Below are 23,235 nucleotides of genomic sequence, written 5' to 3'. Positions count from 1 at the left end.
AGCGGGGGGCCACGCTGCGCCCGGTGGGGCCCGCCCAGCGGCGCAGCTGGGAGGAGGGGGCGCCTCGCCGTCCATGCCCCGCCGCAGCCGACAGGAGGAGGAGGAGGAGGAGGAGGAGGCGGAGGCGTGGTGGACCGCGAGCCCCCTTCGCCTGCAGCCGGCTGCTGTGCGCGCCGACCATGCCATGAGCGCCTCAGCAGGAACAGCCGCCGCCACTGCCGCCTCCTGTTCTTCCGCAGCAGCCCAAACGCAGCAGCCGAGGCCAGGCGCCGCCGGAGCCGCCGCCTCCCGCTCGCCATGCCCGGGCTGCGCTGCTGCCTCTGCTTGCTGATGGCCGCTCTGGTGGGGCTCTCGGGGGCCAACAGGAATTGCCCGGACCTCGTCGTTGACAGCTGCCTCTGCACCGCCGAGCGCTCCAAGGGACCCGGCCGGCAAACCGTCCGCATCAAAGTTGTCTGTAGCGGAGGAGAGTTGGTGGAAACTTTGCAGCCTTCCTTACTCCCCAACCGAACCGTGTCCCTGTGAGTAGCTCCCTCCGTTGAAAAAAAAGCCGCGCTCGGTCGTTTCTAAAGGCACAGGCGCTCGAGGCTGGGCTGACTACAGGTCTGGATGGCGGGGGAGCAAAAAAGCACTTTGCACTTGCTCAGAAACCAGCTCCCGTTTGGGGTTTCTTCTTTGGGGTCTCACTTAAAGAATACGTGGAAGAGGCCCTGCCACACGGAGCACGATGAACTTTGGAGTGTCAGTGGAACTGATTTCGAGAGCGCCTGAGTAGTTGTGTTTAAGGCGTAGCGTGTTTTCTTGCTTCGTCAGAGGGACTTGTTGGTTGGGATGGATAGATGTGCTCCGGGTTGGGGGTGGGGGAAGAAATCCAGCTGCCTGGATGAAGGAAAGCGGCATTGACTCGAAGCCCACTGGCAATGGAGCCCACTGGCTCGCTATCTAACAGGGGCTTATCTAGAGCCACAAGAAAGATCTCTGCATAGCATTTTCCAGACAGGATGGATATGCAAAGAAGTTGATGTGTTTTTTGTGGAGGGGGGGGGGTGAACGAGGGAAAGGGGAGGCTGGGGTTGTCCAGAAGATCTCTTATTTTCTAACATCATCTTAAATTCCAGGGCAAGATCCTAATTGATGTTCAGCCCTCCCCCTCCCCAATATGACTGAGAAACAGTATCTAACAAAGCAGTGCTGAGCTAGCAGCTTGTGCACCATACCTGCTCTTAAATGTCCCGTGTTTTCTGACTCCCCAGCAAAGAAGCTTGACAGGATGAGATTCTCTGAGACTGTTTTGGTGTGAAAGAGCAAAGGAATGAGTAATACTTTGGTACATCTTTCATAAATATGAGGTTGAAGTCAAATTGTGGTTTCAGAACTCAGATTCTCCCTTTCCTTTTTTCTTCCTCTGGTATGTGTGTCTGTGTTTTAAAAAGGCTGGAGAAGTTTGATTTTTCTTCCAGTTTCTGGAAACCCTTGGTAGCATTTTGTTTGTTTTTGGGGGAGCAGTGCACACTGTGAAGTAAATTGCACACTGCCTTGCCTGTGGTTTTGCAAATAATACTTCCACAATACTGATTATATCAACTGGGGCATCTTTAAATCTGACAGAGGGTATTTTCAGACCTTAAAGATAACAGACAAAAATGCATAATAAAGGCTGTTTACTGAAATTGAGGGCCTTTCTTTAACTGTGTTTGAGAAGTGAGATATAATGTCCATATTTTTAGAGGCCATTTTTAACTGTTTGAGGTTTGCCACAAGCTTCATTTTTGTGTGTGACCCAGAATATGGTAATTATATTTTTGACATGTTAAAAATACCCCTTTGAGATACAGTTGCCTGTTGCATGCATCAAAATGAAGGTATCATCAACCTGCATTCCCTAGCATGTTTATATGGAAGTATCCCATAGAAATAAATGAAGAGATCGGATACTTCCAATAGTCAACTAACCTGAAATACTTAGATTTAAATTACATCTTACACAATGTAGTCCTATTGGCCTAATTTCTTTTGTACTATGATCCAGCTAAAGCAAAATGCTTGTATGTAAGCTGCTCTGCTCTCACGGAGTTCTGTGGGACATTTCAAACACATTATGTTGAATTAATTGGTTGTAGGACTATGTTATTGTAACTGGTTTATAGAAGTTACTACTTATAGTAATTTTGTTTCCTAAATCATAACATTACCCAACTGATTTTAGGATTATTACACTATCTGTTGACAATTCATGCAGTGAAATTCTTCATTTTTTGCTGACTTTTTAAAGTCAACACTTTTAAAGAGAGACAACTGGAAAAGAGTAATTTACAACATCTGTGGCACTTACTGATCTGCTCTCTGTTGCTCAGCTTTTGAAGAAGCTGTTAAATAACTCTTTCTTATTATTCATGTGGGAATGCCATCCTTATTCATGTACAGATGTGTTAACTGAGTCTTCAGCTACAAAAGTTCAGAAATACTCTCTAAGCAATGCTGTAAAACTTATGTATGTCTTATTGTCACTTGTCTCTTTAATAACTTGCCCATGAGTATGAAACAAACCTTCAATGATCTAATGACTTCTCTCTCCCAGTTTCTGCAACTTCTAAAAATACCACTTGTGTGTGTGTGTGTGTGGGGGGATTCTTTTCTGCTTTTTAAGGTATGGAGGCAGTTTGGGCTTATCTCTTCTATTCTAGCCTTAAACTATTTTTGCTTGGAAATAAATTCCATTCTGCTTTTAACTTATTTCCAAATAAGTGTGCTTATAATAATAATAATAATAATAATAATAATAATAATAATAATAATAATAATATTTTATTTTTATATCCCGCCCTCCCTGCCAGGCGGGCTCAGGGCGGCTAACAGACATGGGGATCCCATGATTAGAAATACAGTTTAACATTTCATAATATAAAAATACTTTTTTTGTTTCAAACTATTGCATACAGCATACTGAGACATTTATTGTGGTTGCAGGAATGTTCATTAGGGATTAACTGGAGCCATGGCTCATTGGTAGACTATCTGCTCTACATGCAGAAGGTCCCTGGTTCAATCATCGGTGTTCTCCAAACTCAGGTAACAGGTTCTCTGAAAGACGTCTGCCTGAGATCCTGGACAGCCCCTGCCAGCCAGAGTAGGTAATACTGATCTTGGTAGCCCAGTGGTCTGATTCAGTGTAAGGCAACAGCATGAGTTTATGTGAGTTGAAGAAAAATCAGCTCTTAAGATGCAAGTGAAGCCTATTGATAGTGATGTGATTTGCTGGCACCCATCTTTTACACAATAATCAAATACAAAAATTACAAAAAAGGTAGGCTTTTTTTACTGTTTTTTTTTCACCCAGCAGGGCTTTTTTTGAGCAGGAACACATGGGTATGCAGTTTTGGTTGGCCTGGCATCAGGGTGTGTGGCCTAATATGCAAATGAGTTCCTTATGGATTTTTTCTCCCCCCCCCCCCCAAGCCATGTTAACCAGGCCAATATCTGATCAGATATGGCTAGCCTGGGCCATTTGGCTCAGGACTTTCGTTTAGCTTAATATTTATACGGACTTTTGGATCTTTTTGAGTTGATGTATTCACATTTTGAAAATCCATCTATCTTTTTGAAGTTACTAACTAATAATTTTTGGAGTGTAAAACAGATGTTAAAATAGGACTCTAAGTAAACATGAGGAAGAAGAAAATATCTTTTTCAGTAGCTGAACATGTGGCTGACAGTTTTGATTGAAAGTGTCAAATACTTTCTTTGCAGAAAGTGTTTACGATGAATTAAGTTACATTGGTGTGACATTTGGCCACCTGCAGAAATTGGTGATAAAAGCTTAAAACGCCAGCATTCATAGATATGTTTTTCTAGCTGCATGGAAGACCTGGAAATGAGCATTTCCATGCAGACTTCAGTGTCTGTTTCCATTCAGTTTTATTGGCCCATAGAGAAGGTGCTGCAGCATATGGAACGTAACTTCTCAGGTTGTTTTAAGAAACTGAGAATAGAGGGGTGAATAAAGAAAATGTGCATTACAGATGCAATTACATCTTTTTAAAAATCATATGTGGTGATAAAATAAAACTGTAGCAAATGAGTATTTCTTTTCTAGTATAATTCCCTTTGAAAAATAGTCTGAATGACTGAATTTCCAGAATTGCTGCATCAGTAACGCAGTTTGATGGTTGACTCAAGAATTCTGCTAGCAGCACTGCAGTGTTATAGACATGCATGTCCCTGGCAAGAGGCTAGAAGATCCATTTTATGTTAGACAGGGACAATTACTATAAAGATGTTTGTCTATGAGAGTGGAAATTGCATTGAACATTGCTAGTCACACACAAACACACAAGCTATACATTGAAGCTTACTAATCAGTGAAGCTGATTAAAGCTGTAATAACTGGTGCATTGGGAAGAGAGGAAGTTGTGCTTTAATTTCTGTTTACACTGGTTGAGTTGAACATACTCATCAGGATTAAGCATAACGACTGCTAGATGATTTGCAAATCTTGGCCCATTATCTTGTGCTTGAGTGTCAAAAAAGAGCTACTTGGTCTGAATGTATATTAACAGGTTTTAGAAATTGTATATCTTATGACTCTCTGCACTGTTGAATGTGTGATCCACATAAATTAAAGAAGTGTACCGGCAGTTGAACCCAGCTGAGAAGATTAGGCAGCTGTTCTGCCTTATAAAGGGAACCTGTTGTAAAATATTCTACATGCATGCCATTCTGACTAATAATTCATGTCCCTAGAAATAGGAGCTCTGCATTCTTAGCAGTATGGATTTTAAAAGAACGTTGATTTTTTTTAAAATAGCATTTTCTGTTAACTCTCTACATCATTATTGGCTGACTGATTGAACACATGTCCCCATCTTTTCCTTCAGCCATGAGACAGAGCAATCGCAATCATAGAAAGATACTGTATTGTGTCCCCAGCTACTTCCAGTACCAGCAATTACTGATATCTAGGTCTGGTGAGTGGAATTTATAAAGTGTATGCCCCTGTCACTCTTCTGGTAGAAATTATTAGTGATCAAGAGCACATCTTAACTGGGATATTTGCATCATATGTTGACACTTCTGGAGAAGACAAACTTGGCGCTTCAGACAGGATTCTCAAGGAACACCCCCCCCCCCATTTTAAACTCAATAGTAGGGAAATGTTCACATATTATGAACACTTAGGGAAGCAATATTCACAATGTGCTCCCATTTATTCATTGAGGGTAGACAACAACCATGAACTTTGTTTCTTTGCATTCTGGAAAGATACTGTTGCATAAAACTGTGGCTGAATGACTGATATTCAGCACATTTGGAATATTACAGTATATGCATCCCAAGGTAGTAATCCTCTTTTATTTTAAAATAATTACTCCTCTGATTGTAACGTGTTCTCTAACACAAACTTTAAAAAAAGCTGCACACTTGATGAAACCCACTGTTGCTTAGACTGTGTGAAGTCTTTTCATCCCTAAAATTATCAGGTCTTCCACAGCTACTGATTCACTGAATATGTTTGTCAGTCTTGTTTCCCTGGCTTTGATTTTTGATCACTCCCCCAGTTCCTCAAGTTCATATCTCTGCCTTAGTTCCTACATATTCCTTTTGCTTCACTACTTTATTCCTCCCCCACCCCCAATAACTGGGTCTGCAGCTGTCCAGATCTCAAGAACTCATTCTTCTGTTTCAGAAATTCCAGTGGGATTGTGATGCACACCTTGAGAAATCTTAAGCTTTTAGTGTTTATGGGCCTCTCAGCCATAACACCTGCAAAACTGTTGGGAGTATTCTCTCCCCCGCCGCCTCATATTAGAGTGTTCTATTCTTAGTGTACAGGTACCCATGGAACCCAAATTATTACTTCATTCTACTTATGGCATCTATTCAGTAAAAATCAAAGTTGTAAATTATATGAAAGGATGCTGTATTCATGAACTGAAGTATTTGGTGACCAAAAGACTGTAGCACCTGGGCAGTTTGGTGTAGTGGTTAAGTGTGCAGACTCTTATCTGGGAGAACCAGGTTTGATTACCCACTCCTCTGCTTACAGCTGCTGGAATGGCCTTGAGTTAACCATAGTTATCGCAAGAGTTGTCATTGAAAGAACATCTGCTGTGAGAGCCCTCTCAGCCCCACCTACCTCACAGGGTGTCTGTTGTGGGGGGAGAAGATATAGGAGACTGTAAGCCGCTCTGAGTCTCTGATTCAGAGAGAAGGGCAGTTGTCGTCATCTTCTGGATGATACAATCAGGGGTTGAATTCAGCAGGAGCTCACAGGAGCACAGCTCCTGAACCTCCAGCCAGGGTCTGCATGCAGTGGGGAGTTCTCTCACCGCTGCACATAGATCCTGGGGCATATGCAAATGAGATATGCTACTGAGCTCCTGCACCTTTTCCCCCTACAAAATGACCCCTGGATACAATTGTAACTTTGAGTCATGTGAAGTTTGTATTGCTTGTATAGAAGCTGAATAGGGAAATATTAGAAACAACAGATGTTCTGTCATGTTTTTACTTTAGTAGCAGTTTATAGACCAATAAGATTTTGAGGGTATAAACTTTTGAGAGTCAAAGCTCCCTTTGATGAAGGGAGTGTTGAATCTCAGAAGCTTATACCCTGGAAATCTTTTTGGTCTTTAAGGTGCTACTGGACTCATATCTACCACAGACTTACTACCCACCTGAAAAGATGATATTTCTGTTCACTTGCAGACTCCTTTTTTGGGGGGGGGGGCATGCATCGCCATCATGCCTGTATTCCTTCTGTGCAATACTATGAAAGCAAAATCTTGGAGCTTTGAAGATACAAATAGATGGACACTCTTTAGCTAAGCTTTTGCTTCCACAGTGTTACCATCTTCAACATTTTTGCTGGTTATCCTAGTCTGAATCTGAAGCTCTGACCCTCTTATGTTCTTTGACCTTGATCAAGCAAGTGACCTTGATCACTTAAGCAAGTGGTCAAAAGCTGCCTTAAGTTTCTGAAATTCAGGCTTGTACCAGCTGGCCCTCTAGAATTTCTGCTACTGTTCTGCATTTCTAGTTTTAGTCTTATTTCCCTACTTAACGCAAGAGTTTTGGACTGATTTTGAAAGCCCTTGTATTATATGTTGCCTTACACTTGGTATAGTATGAAGATAGCATCTGATTCTGTGCTGCATTTTGTTCCATCTGTGAAGCTCAGGTCTGAATTTGAGCAGTACTTGTACTGAAGTAGCCTTGGAATTCCATATTTCTGAGAATTCTGCTTAATTAAATTTATACTAAAATGTGTATGTAATTTTTTAAAAGAAAGAGCAATCATTTCATCTTCTTTGCGTAACATAAGCTTAAATAACTACGTATGTAAGAGACACTTTGCCAGTGAATGATCAAAGTAATGAAAGACATCAAAAACATCTTCATATTTTGATGGCTTAAATTAATATAGTTGCCAGGTCTTACCAAACTTTTCAGTACCTTATTTTTAATGTCACTACTTATTTAATTTAGATAATGTTGCTAACTGCCATGCTTTATCTTTTTACTGTAGTCATTTATGCACAATAATTATTTTGCTGCTGTTAAAAGTTCAGAAATCAAAGAACAGAGAACCAGTGTGGTGTAGTGGTTAGAGTGTTGTTATGAGAACTGAGGAATCCAAGACTTACTTCAAAGGGTTGTGAAATTAAAAGTGGATGAAGCTCTGGAAGAAAAGGAAGATTTAAAAACTCTATATGATTTTGATATGTAGTTTTTTTAAAAGTCCCAAATACATCCTTTTGAGGGTTAGAATAACATTTGTTGTTCTCTTCTCATACAATGTTCAACTAGAATGATTTTAACAATGCGGCATGTAAAACGTTTGTTGAAGAAAAGATATATATCCAGCATCCATGACTTCTCCAGAGGTGTTTAACTCATTTGTTACGAGGACCAGTTCTGAAATAAATGTCACTTTGTCATACCTTGCCATGTGTGCCATAAAATGCAATGCCAGGTGCCGGAGATGTAAACTTTATAATGGGCACAGGCAAACTCAATTAATGATACTATTTTTTACTCAAAAATACAAATATGCTTAAACTTTTAACATAGTATTTCCTTACAATATCTCCCTGATGTCCACCCTTCCACTTCCAGTGCCCATTACATATAATACATTGGGACAGTATACAGGGACATAATGCACAGTCTCTGTGATCTGCTAGTCATCTGTTACTTGTAGGCCAGATAAAAGCCTTGGGCAGGCTGATTCCAGCCTGTGGGCTGTATGAAAGCACATAGTCACCCCTGGTCTGTATTTTTGATTCTGTTTCAGTTTATGTCTTGAATAGTCTGCTGTGCCACTCTGTTCCTTCTAGTCAAGTCTGAATGGTGAAAGCTTCTTTTTCCCCCTTACCTTTTAAAATAAACCAATTGTTTTATTATTTTATTTATTTTAAAGTTTATGTTGTCTTTCCTCCCAGTTATGGTCACAGGATGGTAAATGTAAATACATTAAAACATTTAAAGAATTAAAAGACAGTTGAAAATATAAAATAAAATTAAAAATATATAAACGACACTAGAAGGAGGGCCAAAAACCCATTGTTTGGGATATGCCAGATGAAACAAGCAAAATCTCCCTCAGGACACTGATAAAGGGAGACAAATGAATCGCCCTGAAGAGGGAGTTCCAAAGTTTTCGTGCCATGATGGGGAAGGCCCTTTCTCTGGTCAGCATCCATGTAGCTTCAGATGGTGACGGCAGCCAAAGCAGGGCCTCTGAGGATGCCTGGAGTAGGGTTGCCAGGAGATCTCCTGGGATTGCAATAGGTCTTCAGGGGATCAGTTCACCTGGTAAAAATGGCCTCTTTGGAGGGTGGACTCTATGGCCCCTCCCTAAACCTTGTTCTCATGCTCCCCCCTCCCCCAATTGCCAGCTATTTCCTAACCTGAAGCTGGTAACCCTGGACCAAAGTGAGTAGGTAAGTTCATATGGAAGAAGGTGTACTAGTCCCAGTCTATGACTTTAAAAGTCAATACCCAGCACCCTGAATTGAGCCTAGAAGTAAAATGGAAGCCAGTGTAGCTGGGACAAGACCTGAGTGATATGGCCCATATGACCCATTCCAGTCAGTGCTCTGGCTGTATCATTCTGTACCAACTGTAGCTTCACGACAGTCTTCAAGGGCAGTCCCATGTAAAGCGCATTGTGTTGATCTAATGTAGAGTCATAACCAGGGCTTTAAATGACTTTTTCTTTATCTCTTGTTGCAGGCTACCAGGCTTAGCTTTTTTTTGGAGGGGGGGGCACCACTGAAGTAAATGCTGGGTTTTAGGTTTTAATCTTCAAGGCCTTCAGCAGTCTGGGATCCATTTATCTGCAGGACTGTCATGTCCAGTGCACCCCTGGGGGAACATTATGCTCCTCAGATAGCAATTTGGTGGTTCCCAGCCCCAGAGATATCCAGTGTTCCTTGACCTGAGCCAGGACCTTTTCAGCCATGGCCTGACCTGGTGGAACCTTCTGCAGAATAATATCAGGATCCTGTTGGATCTTATGCAATTCTGCAGGACCTGTGAAGCAGAGATGTTCTGCCAGGCATTTGGTTGAGGGCAGCAACAGTTTACATCATGGCTGGCACACTCCCCACTCTCTGTTCCCTTGACTAATTTAATTCCTCCCCCCTCCCCCATATCCACAAAGTACCCACAGGATGGAAATGGGAGGGAACTGCAAATTTTGCCACTTGATCTTATTATATGTTCGGACATTGGTTTTATGGGTTTTACTGTTTTTATAATTCTGTACATTGATTTAAAAAGGTAAAGGTAGTCAGTCCCCTGTGCAAGCACCAGTTGTTCCTGACTTTGGGATGACATCGTATCACAACGTTTTCACGGCAGACTTTTTATGGGGTGGTTTGCCATTGCCTTCCCCAATCATCTACACTTTACCCCCAGCAAGTTGAATACTCATTTTACCAACCTCAGAAGGATGGAAGGCTGAGTCAACCTTGAGCCAGCTACCTGAATCCAGCTTCCGCCAGGATCGAACTCAGGTCGTGAGCAGAGACCTTGGACTGCAGTACTGCAACTTTACCACTCTGCTCCTTGGAGCTCTTAATACTTTGATCTAGAGCCCCACAATTGCAGGGATAAGGAGATTCAAAAATTCAATAAAATAAATAGTAAACTAGAAAAATAAATTTAAATGTAAAATAACATGCGTTTTTATAGATTTAGTGATGTAATGTGATAAATCAGTATCCAGAATATTTGGAAATATAGGATTACTATTTAACATTTTTATATATCAAATGAATATGAATGGATTTTTTTGCTACATACAAGTGAGAAAATATCATGACAGCTTTTTATCTCCAGCTCAGAACTGTTTCTATTTTTGATTTATGCAATGAGATTTAATCAGTAGAAGAGTGATCAAGATTACAGCCAAAGAGTAGCATGCACAGAATTGTGAGTTAACTGCCACTTGTTGAACTGATCTTTTATGCCTCTCCTTGTTCACTATCTGCACCTCCCAAAAAGCTAGTTCTTGAGAATAGTATAGGATGCAACATGGAGGACTGCAGTGGGAACTTGTAATTGTTGTGCAAGTAGAGGTACTTGAAATAGAAGATGGTAAATTCAATCCTCTGCTAAAAAGATCAGGTTCCACTCATTCCAGTGTTCCAATTTCCAGAAACAACTTCATATACATTGTAAAATGAGGCAGTGTGACCAAAACATTGAATGAGTTCTACTTATTTAAAACCAAATTGTGTGCATTAACTTGGTCTTTAGCTCTAATAAAACAAAAAGTAATAACTAAACTAATAATGTTTCACGGCAGCTTAACACTTCAGGATCTTGAATTCAATTTCACAAAAACTCTGAGTGGTTTCAGTAATGCATAACAACAAGTAAATGCTGAGTGGCAGATAATATACAGCCTGTAATTTATATTAACTTCCAATTCTTCATAAATTGATTGTATAATTTACAGTGTTTTGCTTCATAAATTTAGAATAGCTAGTTAAATAGCAACCTGTGCAAAGGCATTTCTTCAGAATATTTCATGTTTATCAGGTTGTTGTAAACTTTTATTTGATCATTTGCCTTTCTCAAACAGTGCTGGAATAATTTAATTTATGCCTGTTTGGCTTCTGGTTGATTAGGTAGCAGTCCCATAAGGTGTTTGTCATTAACTACTGCATGTTAATGCATTTCGGATTGTTGTTAATTGCTCCAGCAGAAATGGACCTCAGCATAAGCCAAAGTCGTTCTAACTGAACTTTAGCTCCATATGAGAATAACTACTTGGGGCGATTTCCCACACAGCTTACCGGGGAGCGAAGTCCCTCCTCACTGCACAGCGTCTGCTCGGATTTCCCACCAACTGCTCCGCGGATTCAGGAAGTGCTGGACCTTTTGTGTCTCAAATGGAAATCGCTAAAACCCTAGTTTACGTTAGCAACGCAAAAGGTCCGGCATTTCATGAATCTGCGGAGCAGTTGGTGGGAAATCCGAGCAGACGCTGCACAGTGAGGAGGGACTTTGCTCCTCGGTAAGCTGTGTGGGAAATCGCTCCTTGTGTTGCTACTGATGGCTGTAGTTCAGTTGTAGTCAAGAACCCTTCCATATCTAAGCTATTTAATACTACAGAGTCACTGCTTTTCTGCAGTCATGGAAGTGATTTTGTCACTGGGCTAATTCACATGACACATGAAGCATAGTTCTGTGTGTGTTTACCCAGAAGAAAGTCCCACAATATTTAGTGGGGCTTTTTAAAAGGTACATAGGTATGATTGCCAGCTCGGGGGTTGGGAATTACCTAGGGTTGCCAATCCCCTGGGGCAGGGGATCATCTGGTTTGGAGGCACCCTCATCCCACTTCAAGGTTATCAGAAAGCTGGGGGGGGGGGGGTAAGGGAATGTCCACTGGCCATTCCATTATACCCTAAGGAGACTAGTCCTCGTAGGGTATAATGAAGAATTGATCTGGGGCTTGTGGAGGTGCCTGTTTTTTTGAGATAGATGTACCACATTTTCAGCATAGCATTTTCACCACCCCCAAGTTTCAAAAAGATTTGGAATAGGAGGTCCAATTCTATGATTCCCCCAAAGAAGGTGCCCCTATCCTCCATTATTTTCCGAAGGAAGGAAAGAAGGCATTTAAAAGGAAAGTGATGGCCAGAAATCTCTTCTGAGTTCAATCGTGCTTGTCACAACCTTGCTACTGGCTCTACCCCCAAAGTCCCCAAATATTTCCTGAGTCAGACCTGGCAACCGTAGATTACTCAAGAGATATTGGGGGTGGAACTTGGAGAGAGTGGGTTTTGGGGAAGGGAGGGACTTCAACGGGTGTACTGTCATAGAGTCCACCTTCTAAAAAGCAGCCATTTTCTCCAGGTGAACCAATATCTGCCATGGAAATCAATTGTAATAGTGGGAGATCTCCAGCCATCACTTGGAGGTTGGCAGTCCTATAGTTTCACCTTTAATGTAGCACTCTGTGGAAGCTCAGCATGCCTGAAATATCCATTCCCAAGGAAATGAGAGAAGTGAGTAGTGTGTTAGTGCAGTGGCCATAGCAATTTCAAGCCCAAAATAATTGTTTATTTGCTTGTTATTTTTAAGTTTTTCTTTGGGTATTTTTATGCAAAATGGATGGAACATATAAAAAAACATTTCATAACTCTTTTTAACAATTAGTGAAAAACAAAAATGACGAACAAGGTAAATGTTAACAGTTCAAAAGCAAGAGGTGAAGATATTGTTGCTGGATATTTAATGGTGGAGATGTTAGCAGCAAAGTAGACTGATAAACATAAGGGGAAGCTGGGGAGAGGTGTTAATCTAGACTCCTGTTCTATTCCTGAACAGGTAGTCTGAAGAGTGTTAACATTCATGAAAGGGGTTCCATGTATGAGAGCCAGGCATGCAACCAGTAAATAAAGGGCAAACAATGACAAACTGGAGGGCTTCATGAACTGCATCACCTGCTGATCACTCATCTTGCCACTGGTGTCAATAATAACCTTTGCAGTTCCATCTCAGAGCAGTACTTCTGAAAGTCAGAAATATGTCTGCAAAGCTGGAGGTGCATTGGAACACTAGTCTGCAAGGTTGAGGTGGGAGGAAGTCCAGTTGAGAAGAAGTGGGAAGAGATCGTCGAGAAGTTGAGATACCCAATATCTTGTCTAAAGAATATCACTATAGTGTTCAGATACTATATTGTACCTACTAAGTATATACATATATTTGCTACATATAAGGAAAATGGTGAAGACTGAAGAGCCTATAAGTGACAGTGCATGGGGAATGTTGGGCATGAGCAGAGGTGACATCAAATATGGATGATCCACAAGTTTGTGTCCACACCTCCCTGAAACCAGCTCTGGCTACAACTATTCAGCAGGAATCTGGGAAAGTAGGTTTGGAAAATTGCAGAGCGGATCTGGGGAAAACCCACAACCATATATCAATGCTGTATTGAAGTCCAGTATAAAATGCTGCAGTTTGAGGGGAGGGGCAGAGAAAGAGCTTTAAGAAGAAGCAACTCCAGTATTCAAAATCAGTTGCTATCTAAGGCAAATTCCTCATGTATGCAGTGAATGGAGTGTCGTTTAATTTACATCCAGCTGCCAGACCTAAAATTTCTTTAGAAGTTATTCTGAAACCTTTACTAGGATATGCAAGGTTAAAATAGTAAAGTCTGTTTTGAAACTGTTAGCATCCAATGCTTTTAAATGCTTTCATGAAGTCAACATTAAAAATTTGCAAATACTGCAGTAATAGCAGATAGCAAGAAATGGGATCAAATGTAACATAATGGAGAATGCAGGATTTTATTTCAGCAGGAATGCAATTCCGGCTGGCTTGGCATCAGGGGGTACGGCCTAATATGCAAATGAGTTCATGCTGAACTTTTCTACAAAAAAGCCTCTGGGGCAATGGATCATAGGTTGGTTATGACATATACAGCTTATCATTTGGGTGCATATACAGAAGCAATAGCTATCACCCAAGATGACTAGCAAGAAGAAAACTGCATGGCTGACTGATGCAAGCAGTCAGTTTGTAACAAACATTGCTGAAGGAGAGGGTAAGACTTTAAGTGGACACTCAGTGAGGTATATTCAAAAAACCTTTTTTTATACATTCACTTTTATATCTATTTCCAGCTGCTTAGCATTGTGACTGATGAGGCAGCAAACCATGGTTTTATTTATTTGCAGTGTTCTGAATTGCACAGCTGAAGACGTAATTGTACACTTATTTAGAGCACAGGGAACAATATTTTAAATAACTGGTAGATAAAAAGTCAAAATTTGAAACACCTGGCTGACTTCTTTTTGACAATATGCAAACTATTATAAAAGTATTCAAAAGCAAGTTGTTCTGCCAGAATGAAGCAGTAGACTTTTTTCTTTGTGTATTTGGAAATGCAGGCAGTTGGAAGAAGCTGCTGGTTGCTGGCTCTGTTTTTTAGCTACCATACTTACTTCACAAGTAAGGATGGGATTCTGCCCTGATAAATATAAGTTGGCCTTCTTTTCCACTGTTGGATCTTTAAAGCATCCAAGTGTTGCTGCTCACTGTTGACACAGATAATGAAGACTGCATGGGGAACATTTTGAGGATTCACAGAACCAGTTAAGAATAAGGAAGCAATAGTGGTTGGGAAAGTAGTCTTTGGCAAATCAGGGTTATTGTAGAGATCTTGACATTTGCTAAAATGTTTTAAGTATATGAGACAGTAAAAGATGTATTTTTTCAATGTTAACCAGCAATCAATAGATTTCGCTTGTAGGTCCTAGGATCGCCAAGTCTAACTCAGAAAATATCTGGGAACTTTGGGGGTGGAACCAGGAGACTTTCATATTCCCTAACAAATAAAAATACAGCCATGCAGTTCCCCTGAATACAATCTTCATTTCCTCATCCTCCAGCAGCTGCACATCCCCCCCCCCCCTCTCTCGCACACAGACAGACAGACAGATCCCAAAACAGACAGTTTGCAGTCCCACACATTTGTGATCTTATTGGGGCAATTTATTCATAGAACTGTTGAATGAAACAATCTGCTGTATATTTAACCAAGTTCTTCAGACTAACATAGGAAAACCAAAGGTTCTAGTTTATTGTTTATTCTCTATTTTACTGTGTACATGACTTCTGAAAGGAATATAGAACAAACAGAGGAACTGGGATAGTTTCCCTTTCTTACAGCTCCACAGCTCACTGGGTGCAGCCACCCTTGTTCTGCCAGTTTGCCCTACCCCCATTCAGCCTGGCTTCTGCAAATTTAAAGGCACACACACCTTTCAAAAAGCAAGCAGTTTTACGAGATAAAAAGGCACATGGTAGCTGTTGAGGCAGGGTTTCTCCCCCACTGGCCAGCTGACTGGGGGCAGGAATAAGCCTGCAAAACTGAGGGATCCCTGTGAGGACCTAGGGATTGGCAAGTATAGTAGGTCCATTAGAGTGGTTCTGTGTATTTTTTCCAGCGATATGTTTGGGTGTAATATTTTCTGAATAGGGGTTCGTGTTGTTGTTGGTAGTCTTGAACCTGTCGAGACTTACTACTACTGGCATTGATGTCAGAGTAAAATGATGTGTTTAAATGGCTACAATATTATGACTGAAGAGTCAAGAAGCAATATAGCAAAGTACAGTTAGTGTCAGGGATAGGCATAGCTGTGCATTAAGGAAGATGAGCAGTAGAGAGGGGAGGCACATTGCTAGCATGAACTACTGTGCTTCTAAGCCTTCCAGTGATTTATTTATATAAATGTGTGTATTTATATACTGTATTAATAGTCCATCATTCAGCTACAGTGTGTCCCAAGACTGTTTACAATGAAAACAGATTATGAACTCACAACTAAAACAAATCAACTCTGGCAAAGTAAAACAACAAAAATTAATAGGCAAGGAGCTTAACAAAAGCACAGTGAGAGCAAAACAGATTAGGAAGAATGCAAAACAATAAATTAACTTCTTAATCTAATATGTGTAAATTAAGTTTTCCATTCCCTTCAAAAACGAAGGAGATGCCGTATTAATCTCCTGAATGGAGTCTGTGAAGCCCAGTTACCAGACTTCTTTCCACCCTAAAGAAAATGCATCTCCAAATATTCCTTCCTTATTGGTCTGCCACAAATGGTTAGGTACCCAAAACAGTACAACACAATTTAAAATTATTAGTTAATCTTTAAAAAGTCTTCACCTTTTCCAGACCAGGCACCCACCTTTAACCCCAGGCAGCAGCTTGGTGATCCACTGTTCTGTCAACACATGACTGAAAGACAAGGAGCCAAGGTCTCTAAATATGCCTGTGCTGGAGTGATTTTGCCTTGCCATCTTGCTGCTTCTCTCACCTTACATGCAAAGATGGGCAGAAAATATGGTACCCAGATCTTTCAATCTTTCCTCATAGACCACTCACCATCTTCATTGCCCTCCTCTGCCTTTGTTTTCCAGTTTGTCAACTTCCTTCTTAAACTGTGGTGCCTAAAGTTAGGCAATGGTTGGGAGGCCAAATCTAGCCTCCAGTACACCTCTCTACAGGTTCCCAGGGACTCCACACGCTATGATGTGCTTTCAGACATGCTGTTGTGGAGCTCAGCCACTTTCTCCAGTGGTAAGAAATTGGCAAATCGCTTTTTAACCTCCTCTCTCTGAGTAGAAAGAGCTAGAGAGGCTCTGAGAGGTTCTTCCTCTTTGTGCTTCAGTGGCTTGCTGAAACCAAAACACCAGCAAATGAGTATGTGAAGCTGAAGTGCATAAAGAGGGCTGTACCATGTCTCTACTGCTGTTCTCCCTGTTCCTGGGTGGTACCTAGGGCTGCCAGCCCCACCCCTCCCCAGTCACTGGCAGGAGATGAAGAGGGATTGTCTGATCCAGGTTGGCAAACTCCTTGATATTTGGGGATGGAGCCTGGGGTGGACTGGGAGTTTTCCTCTATCCCATATTCAGGTTATAGTTAACTCTTTACTATCCCTTCCACTATTTAATCAGCTTCTGAAAGGAATGCATAACAAATAGAGAACCTGGACTCTTTCTCTTCCTCTCTCATACACATAGCTCTGCCTGCTCACCTTGCCCCACATGAGCTTCAGTCTCACTAAGATTTAAAGGCATACACCAGGGGTGTAGCCAGGATTTAAAGAGAGTGTGTGTGTGTGTGTGGGGCTTTTTAAGTCATGGGCCACACCCTTTCCCATCCACTGTGGCGCTTGCTGCTTCTCAGAAGCTTTCCAGGGTAGGGGCTAAAGCTGGAGGTCTGAAAGTTGCCAAGTCAAGGCAGCAAACTCTAAAACTTTGGAGTCAAGAAGGGACTGCATGTTGTGTGCAAGCGGGGGGGGGGTTCCTTCCCCCTCCCCAGCAGCTTCTTCCGTCTTTGCAGCCAGCAGCTTCTTCTGGTCCCCCCCCCCCCGGCCCATTCCATGTGGCTTTCACTGCCTCCCAATCCTCCACCTCCCTCCTCTCTACCTGCTGCTTTTGCTGCACTTTGCCCTGCTCCACTCTCCCAGCCCGGGCTGCCACTGATGATGGTTTGCCGGCTCAGCCATGGCAAAAGAAAAAAAAAAAAGCTGCACCGCAGACAGTCCCCTGGAAGTCAGGGGGCCTGTCTGGAAGTTGGGGGCACTGCCACCACAGCCCTCACTTGTGGCTATGGGCCTGGCACACACACATCTCTTCCAGTTTGCTAGCTTCTAAACCTGCCTGAGATCTAAAAGCACATGGTGGCTGTTGGGGTGGGGCTTCTCCCTGCCGGCCAGCTGGCTGACTGCAGGGAGGAGCCTGCAAAACTGGGGATCCCCTACCTGGACCTGGGGACTGACAAGTCTACCCTTCTTGTCTGCTGAGCTGGGAACAATTTGTTGCCCCACACTATTTTTCAGGTGAATGTTGGATCACATGTTAAATGCGAGTTGGGCTGGAGTTTCTCCCAGTCCAACTCACATCTAACGGCTTGTAAAAGTTCTAGTTGTTAAGACCTTGACGGTTGAAGTGTTAAATAGAGGAGGTTTTTCCAGGTGACATATCAAATTTTTTCTTTTTATTTGTTTATACTATGACCCTAGGAAACTGCCGGAGAAGCAATTTATCAGTATCTCCAATATTGTCACTGGCAACAAGTCTCTCCCATTAGTCCTGCAGACTGATGCCCATGCTACAGCTGGGTATCTTTCAGCATTGCTTGTATTGAATGCAAATTGAGATCTGGAGCTTACTGAACACTTTTAATTATTTTGGACATTGATGTGTGTGTATGTGTATGTGTTGGGTGGGATAACATGTTTATGCTTTAGAAACTTGGAATAATTTTTGCCATTGTAGGGACATTAGCAGAAATTGTATTGCTGTTTTATGTTGTGTCCAAAGAGACCATCACAATGATATAGATACTAATGATATTTCCTCCCAAGCGCCATGGTACTTAGAAGAATAAGCTATGCAAATGTCAACATGCAGAGCTCATTTCCCTTTCTAATGAAGGGGACTTTGACTGTCGAAAGCTTATTCCCTGAAAATCTTGCTGGTCTCTAAGGTGCTACTGGACTCCAATCTAGCCCTTTCCCTACAGTTTTTAAAATTATGATATAGCTGTTGGGTTCAATAAGTAAAGAACAGCCAGCTGTGTGTGGTCAAAACTGACTGGACAGAATTGTTTTCTGCAGTGTCTATTTCTCTTTGTAGCATAATAATACTTCACTTCTCTTTATCTCTGTTATTGATAACCCATCCCCTCAGTCATTGCAATCAGTTTACTGATTCACTTGAGAGTTGTTCCATTTGTGAGCTGCCTGGCTTTTAACATTCCTGTCATTTACCACAGATTCAGGGCAGCACATTGACTACACATGAAGGCAAAGTGAAAAGAGCATAACCTGGGGCTGCCTAAAGGCATGATATCTTAAGTGGAAGTAAAGCTTGCAACTGAGTAATAGAGTTCCCTTGCTTTTGACACTTCAAGGGAGTCCTAAGGAAGAGAAATTGCTTCCTAACCATTTGGCATTGCAGTCTTCCTGCAAGTGTGAACCATTCATTGGAAAGAAACAGACCTTATTTAATATGAGGTTGGGCTTATTAATGGCAAACTTGATGAATTCCTATTACTTCCACTTTTTATCTTTGCAGGAAAGTGCTGAATTTTAACTTTGTAAAACTTTTTGTTGTTAACATGTGGGCATCTTCATGTTAAAAAAAAAGAGACAGAAAGGGTTTTCAGGTGAAAGCTCTAATTTTCAAAGTTTTTCTCCCCTCCCTTGCTTACTCTGACTGCAGAGGAATCAAATCATCACTAACCTTAATGGCGTTGTCAATAAATATTGAAACGAAGCAGAATGAAATACACACAAAAGAAATGAGAAAAATTGGTCTATCTGCCTATAGTCTTGGGAAAATTAGTAATAGCATCTTAGAACTAGATGCTATGGAAGTTCAAGAAGTAGAGCTTAATATGCACTCTGATGCTACAGATCAATTACCATAACTTCAATAGACCGAAATCTCACAAGACATTATTTCATAACTGAGCAAGACAGACTGGGAAGGGTTATGGAAGCTAACATTTTAAAAGTTGGAGCAGCTCCAGTACTTTGTAGAGAGAATTCTTCAGAACCTGGATTTTTATGATTTAAATCCCAAGAAAAATGAAATGGAAGATAGTTGATAGACAGCAATTCAAAGATGATTTTTCAGTACATTCAATTTCCTTTGCAATATACTTTGGATTTATTTTCTGTATTTTTATTAAGCAATTCCGTGCTGTAAACTAGAAGCTGGAAAAGCAATATGTGAGGCTTCCCAGGAGAACAGTAGCTGAAAGCAGAGGCCTGTTGAATACCTGAAAAGATATTAACCTTGGCAAAAATAAAAGTTCTAGAGTTGGAAGGGATTACACACACAAAGGCCCAGAAGAACTCCAATTAATACTCCCCCTGAATTTTTTGAGGACTATGTTCAAATGTTCTCCAGAAAAATTGGAAAATTTAGGAGAAATATTCCTATGAGGGAAAATACTCCTATGAAATACTTTCTTTCAGAATGAGTAAAATGCTTCCTGAGTCAAAAAAATTCTTACTGAAAATGTATAGCATAAAAAGTATAAGCTCTTTAAAAAATTTCCAGTGGAGAAGTTGGAAAATTTTGGGGACCATTAGTAAAAAAATGTTAACATGTTGGCATCTAAATAATGCTGTTTGTGTAAATGTGAATAATTTGGATAATAATATACTATAGTCTATTTTATTATAATAACATTATTTAACTGTCCAGTATTTTCAATGTTATAAAGTGTAGCTTAATATCTAAACCTGAAGATAGTCTTACCTGTTATATGAGTAGGGTTGCCAGGTCTGACTCAAGAAATATCTGGGAACTTTGTGGATGGAGCCAGGAGACTTTGGGAGTGGGGCCAGGAGCAAGGGTATGACAAGCATGATTGAACTCTGAAGGGAGTACTGGACCGCACACCTTTTAAAATTCCTTTCCTCCATTTGGAAATAATGAAGGTTAGGGGCACCTTCTTTGGGGGCCCATAGACTTGGACTACCTGGTCCAATCTTTTTGAAACTTGGTGGGGGGAGTGTTTTGAGGAGAGGCACCAGATGCTATGCTGAAAATTTGGTGCCTTTACCTCAAAAAACAGCCCCCTCCCAGCCCCAGATACCCATGGATCAATTCTTAATTATACCCTATAGGAATTGGCCTCCTTAGGGTATGGTGCCCAGCAGACATTTACCTCCCCCCTGCTTTCTGATGACCCTGAAGCGTGGGTGGGGGAGGGTATCCAAATTGGGGGATCTGTCTCCAACAGCGGATTGGCAGTCCTGTATATGAGAGAGTTTCTGTTCAAATAATGCACTTTTTTCCTTTAATTTTTTTAAACTACATAATTTATTTTCTATTGTCAACTTTTATTTGTCTTACCTTTGAGAAAGAAAATTAAATACATGTGCTGTGACAGCATAGAGTGCGGCAGTGTACAACTCTCTCTCAAATATGGGGTATACTGGGCCCCCTATTCCCCACTGGTGGCCAGAGGGGTAACTGGCAACCCTATCTATATTTTTAAGTTCTATAAATACATCAAGTAGTACAGTTTTATCTAGTAAAGTTATAAATGATGCATTTGATGATGTTATACCAATAAAAGACAATTAGTTTTGATAGGAAATAAGGTTGTGGATATATTTCAATTTCTCTCACATTGGGTTCCCTGCCCCTTCCCGGGGGAAATGGTTCTTTTCAATGGCTTCAAAATTTCTAGACATTTTACACCTGTAGAAAGGATCCAGTGGATCCTCTTGTTCAGCACTTCTTTTGAAAACCTGAAAGGAAAGTAGGGTTGCAAGGTAGGGATGCCAGTCTCCAGGTGGGACCTAGGGAATCCCCTGGAATTACAGTTTATCTCCAGACTAGAAAGATCAGTTCTCCTAGAGAAAATGGATGCAGTATGATGTGGCATTATACTCTGTGGCATTATACCCCATTGAGGTGCCTGTTCTCCCCAGGCTCCATCCCCAAATCTCCAGGAGTTTCCCAAACTGGATCTGGCAACCCTACTCCCCATCCCCCACCAGTGGCCATGGAGACGAGGCCTAGTAACTGGTGGGAACTTTTGGAGTTGGGGACATGGAGGACCTACTTAGTTGTGTGTGCTACTCTGTCACTTCTGGCAAAAACCCAGAAGTTACATAGGATGACTAAGAATCACTGGGAATTCTATGGTAAAACAATGGAGTTCCTGGCAATTTCTAGAGTTTTCCCTGGGTTTTCCAAAAAAGTGATTTAGCAGCATGTATGATGCCATTTTTTTTTTAAAAAAATCTGTTGCTATACAGAATGGTAGGTACATTGTATTGTTGGTGAAACATTGCACTGTTGTCACAAAATTTGTACTGTAAAGCAGCTTTGAATAACAACCTATGAACATTGGTAAAGAAGTTTTATATGTTATTTTACTTTTTTTCTAACAACGTAGTTATTATTTTTCTACACACAGTGCTTTGTATTTTGGTTATAATAGCTGCTCAGAATGGTGGCAGGCAGTGAGGGCTGTCATTGGTGGTAATGTTGCCAACATCCAGGTGGTGCGTGGGTGTCTGCTGAAATTACAGAGATCAGAGCCACTGGAGAAAATGACTGTTTTGGATTCTGTGACATTATACCTGGCGGAAGTCCCTCCCTTCCGCAAACCCTGACTTTCCCCAGGCTCCACCCTTGAAGTCTCCAAGAACTTCCCAACCTAGAGTTGGCAACCATAGTTGGAGCCTTAAAGGAAAGACACTACCATCTTCTCCAGCCAATTGTTCCATTGCTCATGTAGTTTCAAAGATCTCTAATGTGTAAAATTAAATTTCCCTTTTTAAAAAATGGCTCTTGTAGTTTCCACTACGAACAGGGTAAGCACAAATACGCCCTTTATTTACATGTAATTATTATAGTGTCACTTGCCCGAGGTGCTCAAGTATCTATTTACATTTTTGAGACTGTCAATATAGTCTTCCTTCCATCTTTTTGCCTTTTGCCCCATTAATAATTGTTGGCTGAAAGGGCCAGGTTACTCTACTCATCTAGTGTTGTCTTCCGCTTCTTCAGCTTTGTTCTGAACAGACATCAGTTATCAAGAAAAGAGACAATAAGGCTGTTCCCCTGTCATTCTCCTGTTGAATTTGCTTCATAGAATGACTACAGAGATGAACACAAAATGTTACAGTGTGTGTATATGTGTGTGAGTATACAGTGATGCATGCACCAAATGCACAACCCTGCTGTCTAGAGTAATCCCAGCTGTGGGTAGTCATGGAATTTTGTGTGATGTCATTTATGCCCTACTTTTGAACAGACTGTTATTTAAAGGATGAGATGCTGGGTAGGTTTCCCAAGAGCATTTTAAAAGCTAAATGGGTAGCCTGTCTCTTTTGTTCCCTTTGAGAGGTAATAACAATGCTGTGTGTGTGTGGAGGGGTACTGTAAAGCAGCTTCATAAATTGCTTTACAAAAGTGCATAGGAGGAAAGAGTTAAAATTCCTCTTCTCCCCAAAGTAGCCTCTCCCCAAATTTTCCTCCCTCTGTGGCTTCTATTAGAATATTAAAATGATGAAAGGACCCAAAAATGAATCTCTCCAGCATCTAGTCTCGTTTAACCTTTAATTATTTGTTTAGAAGGGTTTGCGTGAATGTTGTATCCCGTTGCAAAATGCTGTTTTTAAATGACATACTTGTAAATTGGGTTGAAGCTAGAAATATTTAAGT

The 23,235-nt window shown here is 41.2% G+C and overlaps 1 protein-coding gene across 1 annotated transcript in view; it reads left to right on the top strand.

Moving 5' to 3' along the window:
• The first annotated feature begins 260 nt into the window (after positions 1-260).
• Positions 261-23,235, top strand: part of ADGRA1 (adhesion G protein-coupled receptor A1) — a 538,647-nt gene continuing 515,672 nt past the window's right edge. The window contains exon 1 of the mRNA XM_060241372.1: positions 261-521. Within this exon, the coding sequence (XP_060097355.1) occupies positions 298-521 (224 nt within the window). The 5' untranslated portion in view covers positions 261-297. The remainder of the gene's footprint in view (positions 522-23,235) is intronic.

The sequence above is a fragment of the Heteronotia binoei genome, chromosome 6 (genome assembly GCF_032191835.1).
Source record: "Heteronotia binoei isolate CCM8104 ecotype False Entrance Well chromosome 6, APGP_CSIRO_Hbin_v1, whole genome shotgun sequence".
Lineage (NCBI taxonomy): Eukaryota > Metazoa > Chordata > Lepidosauria > Squamata > Gekkonidae > Heteronotia > Heteronotia binoei.
This window is presented reverse-complemented; position numbering and strand designations above follow the sequence as displayed.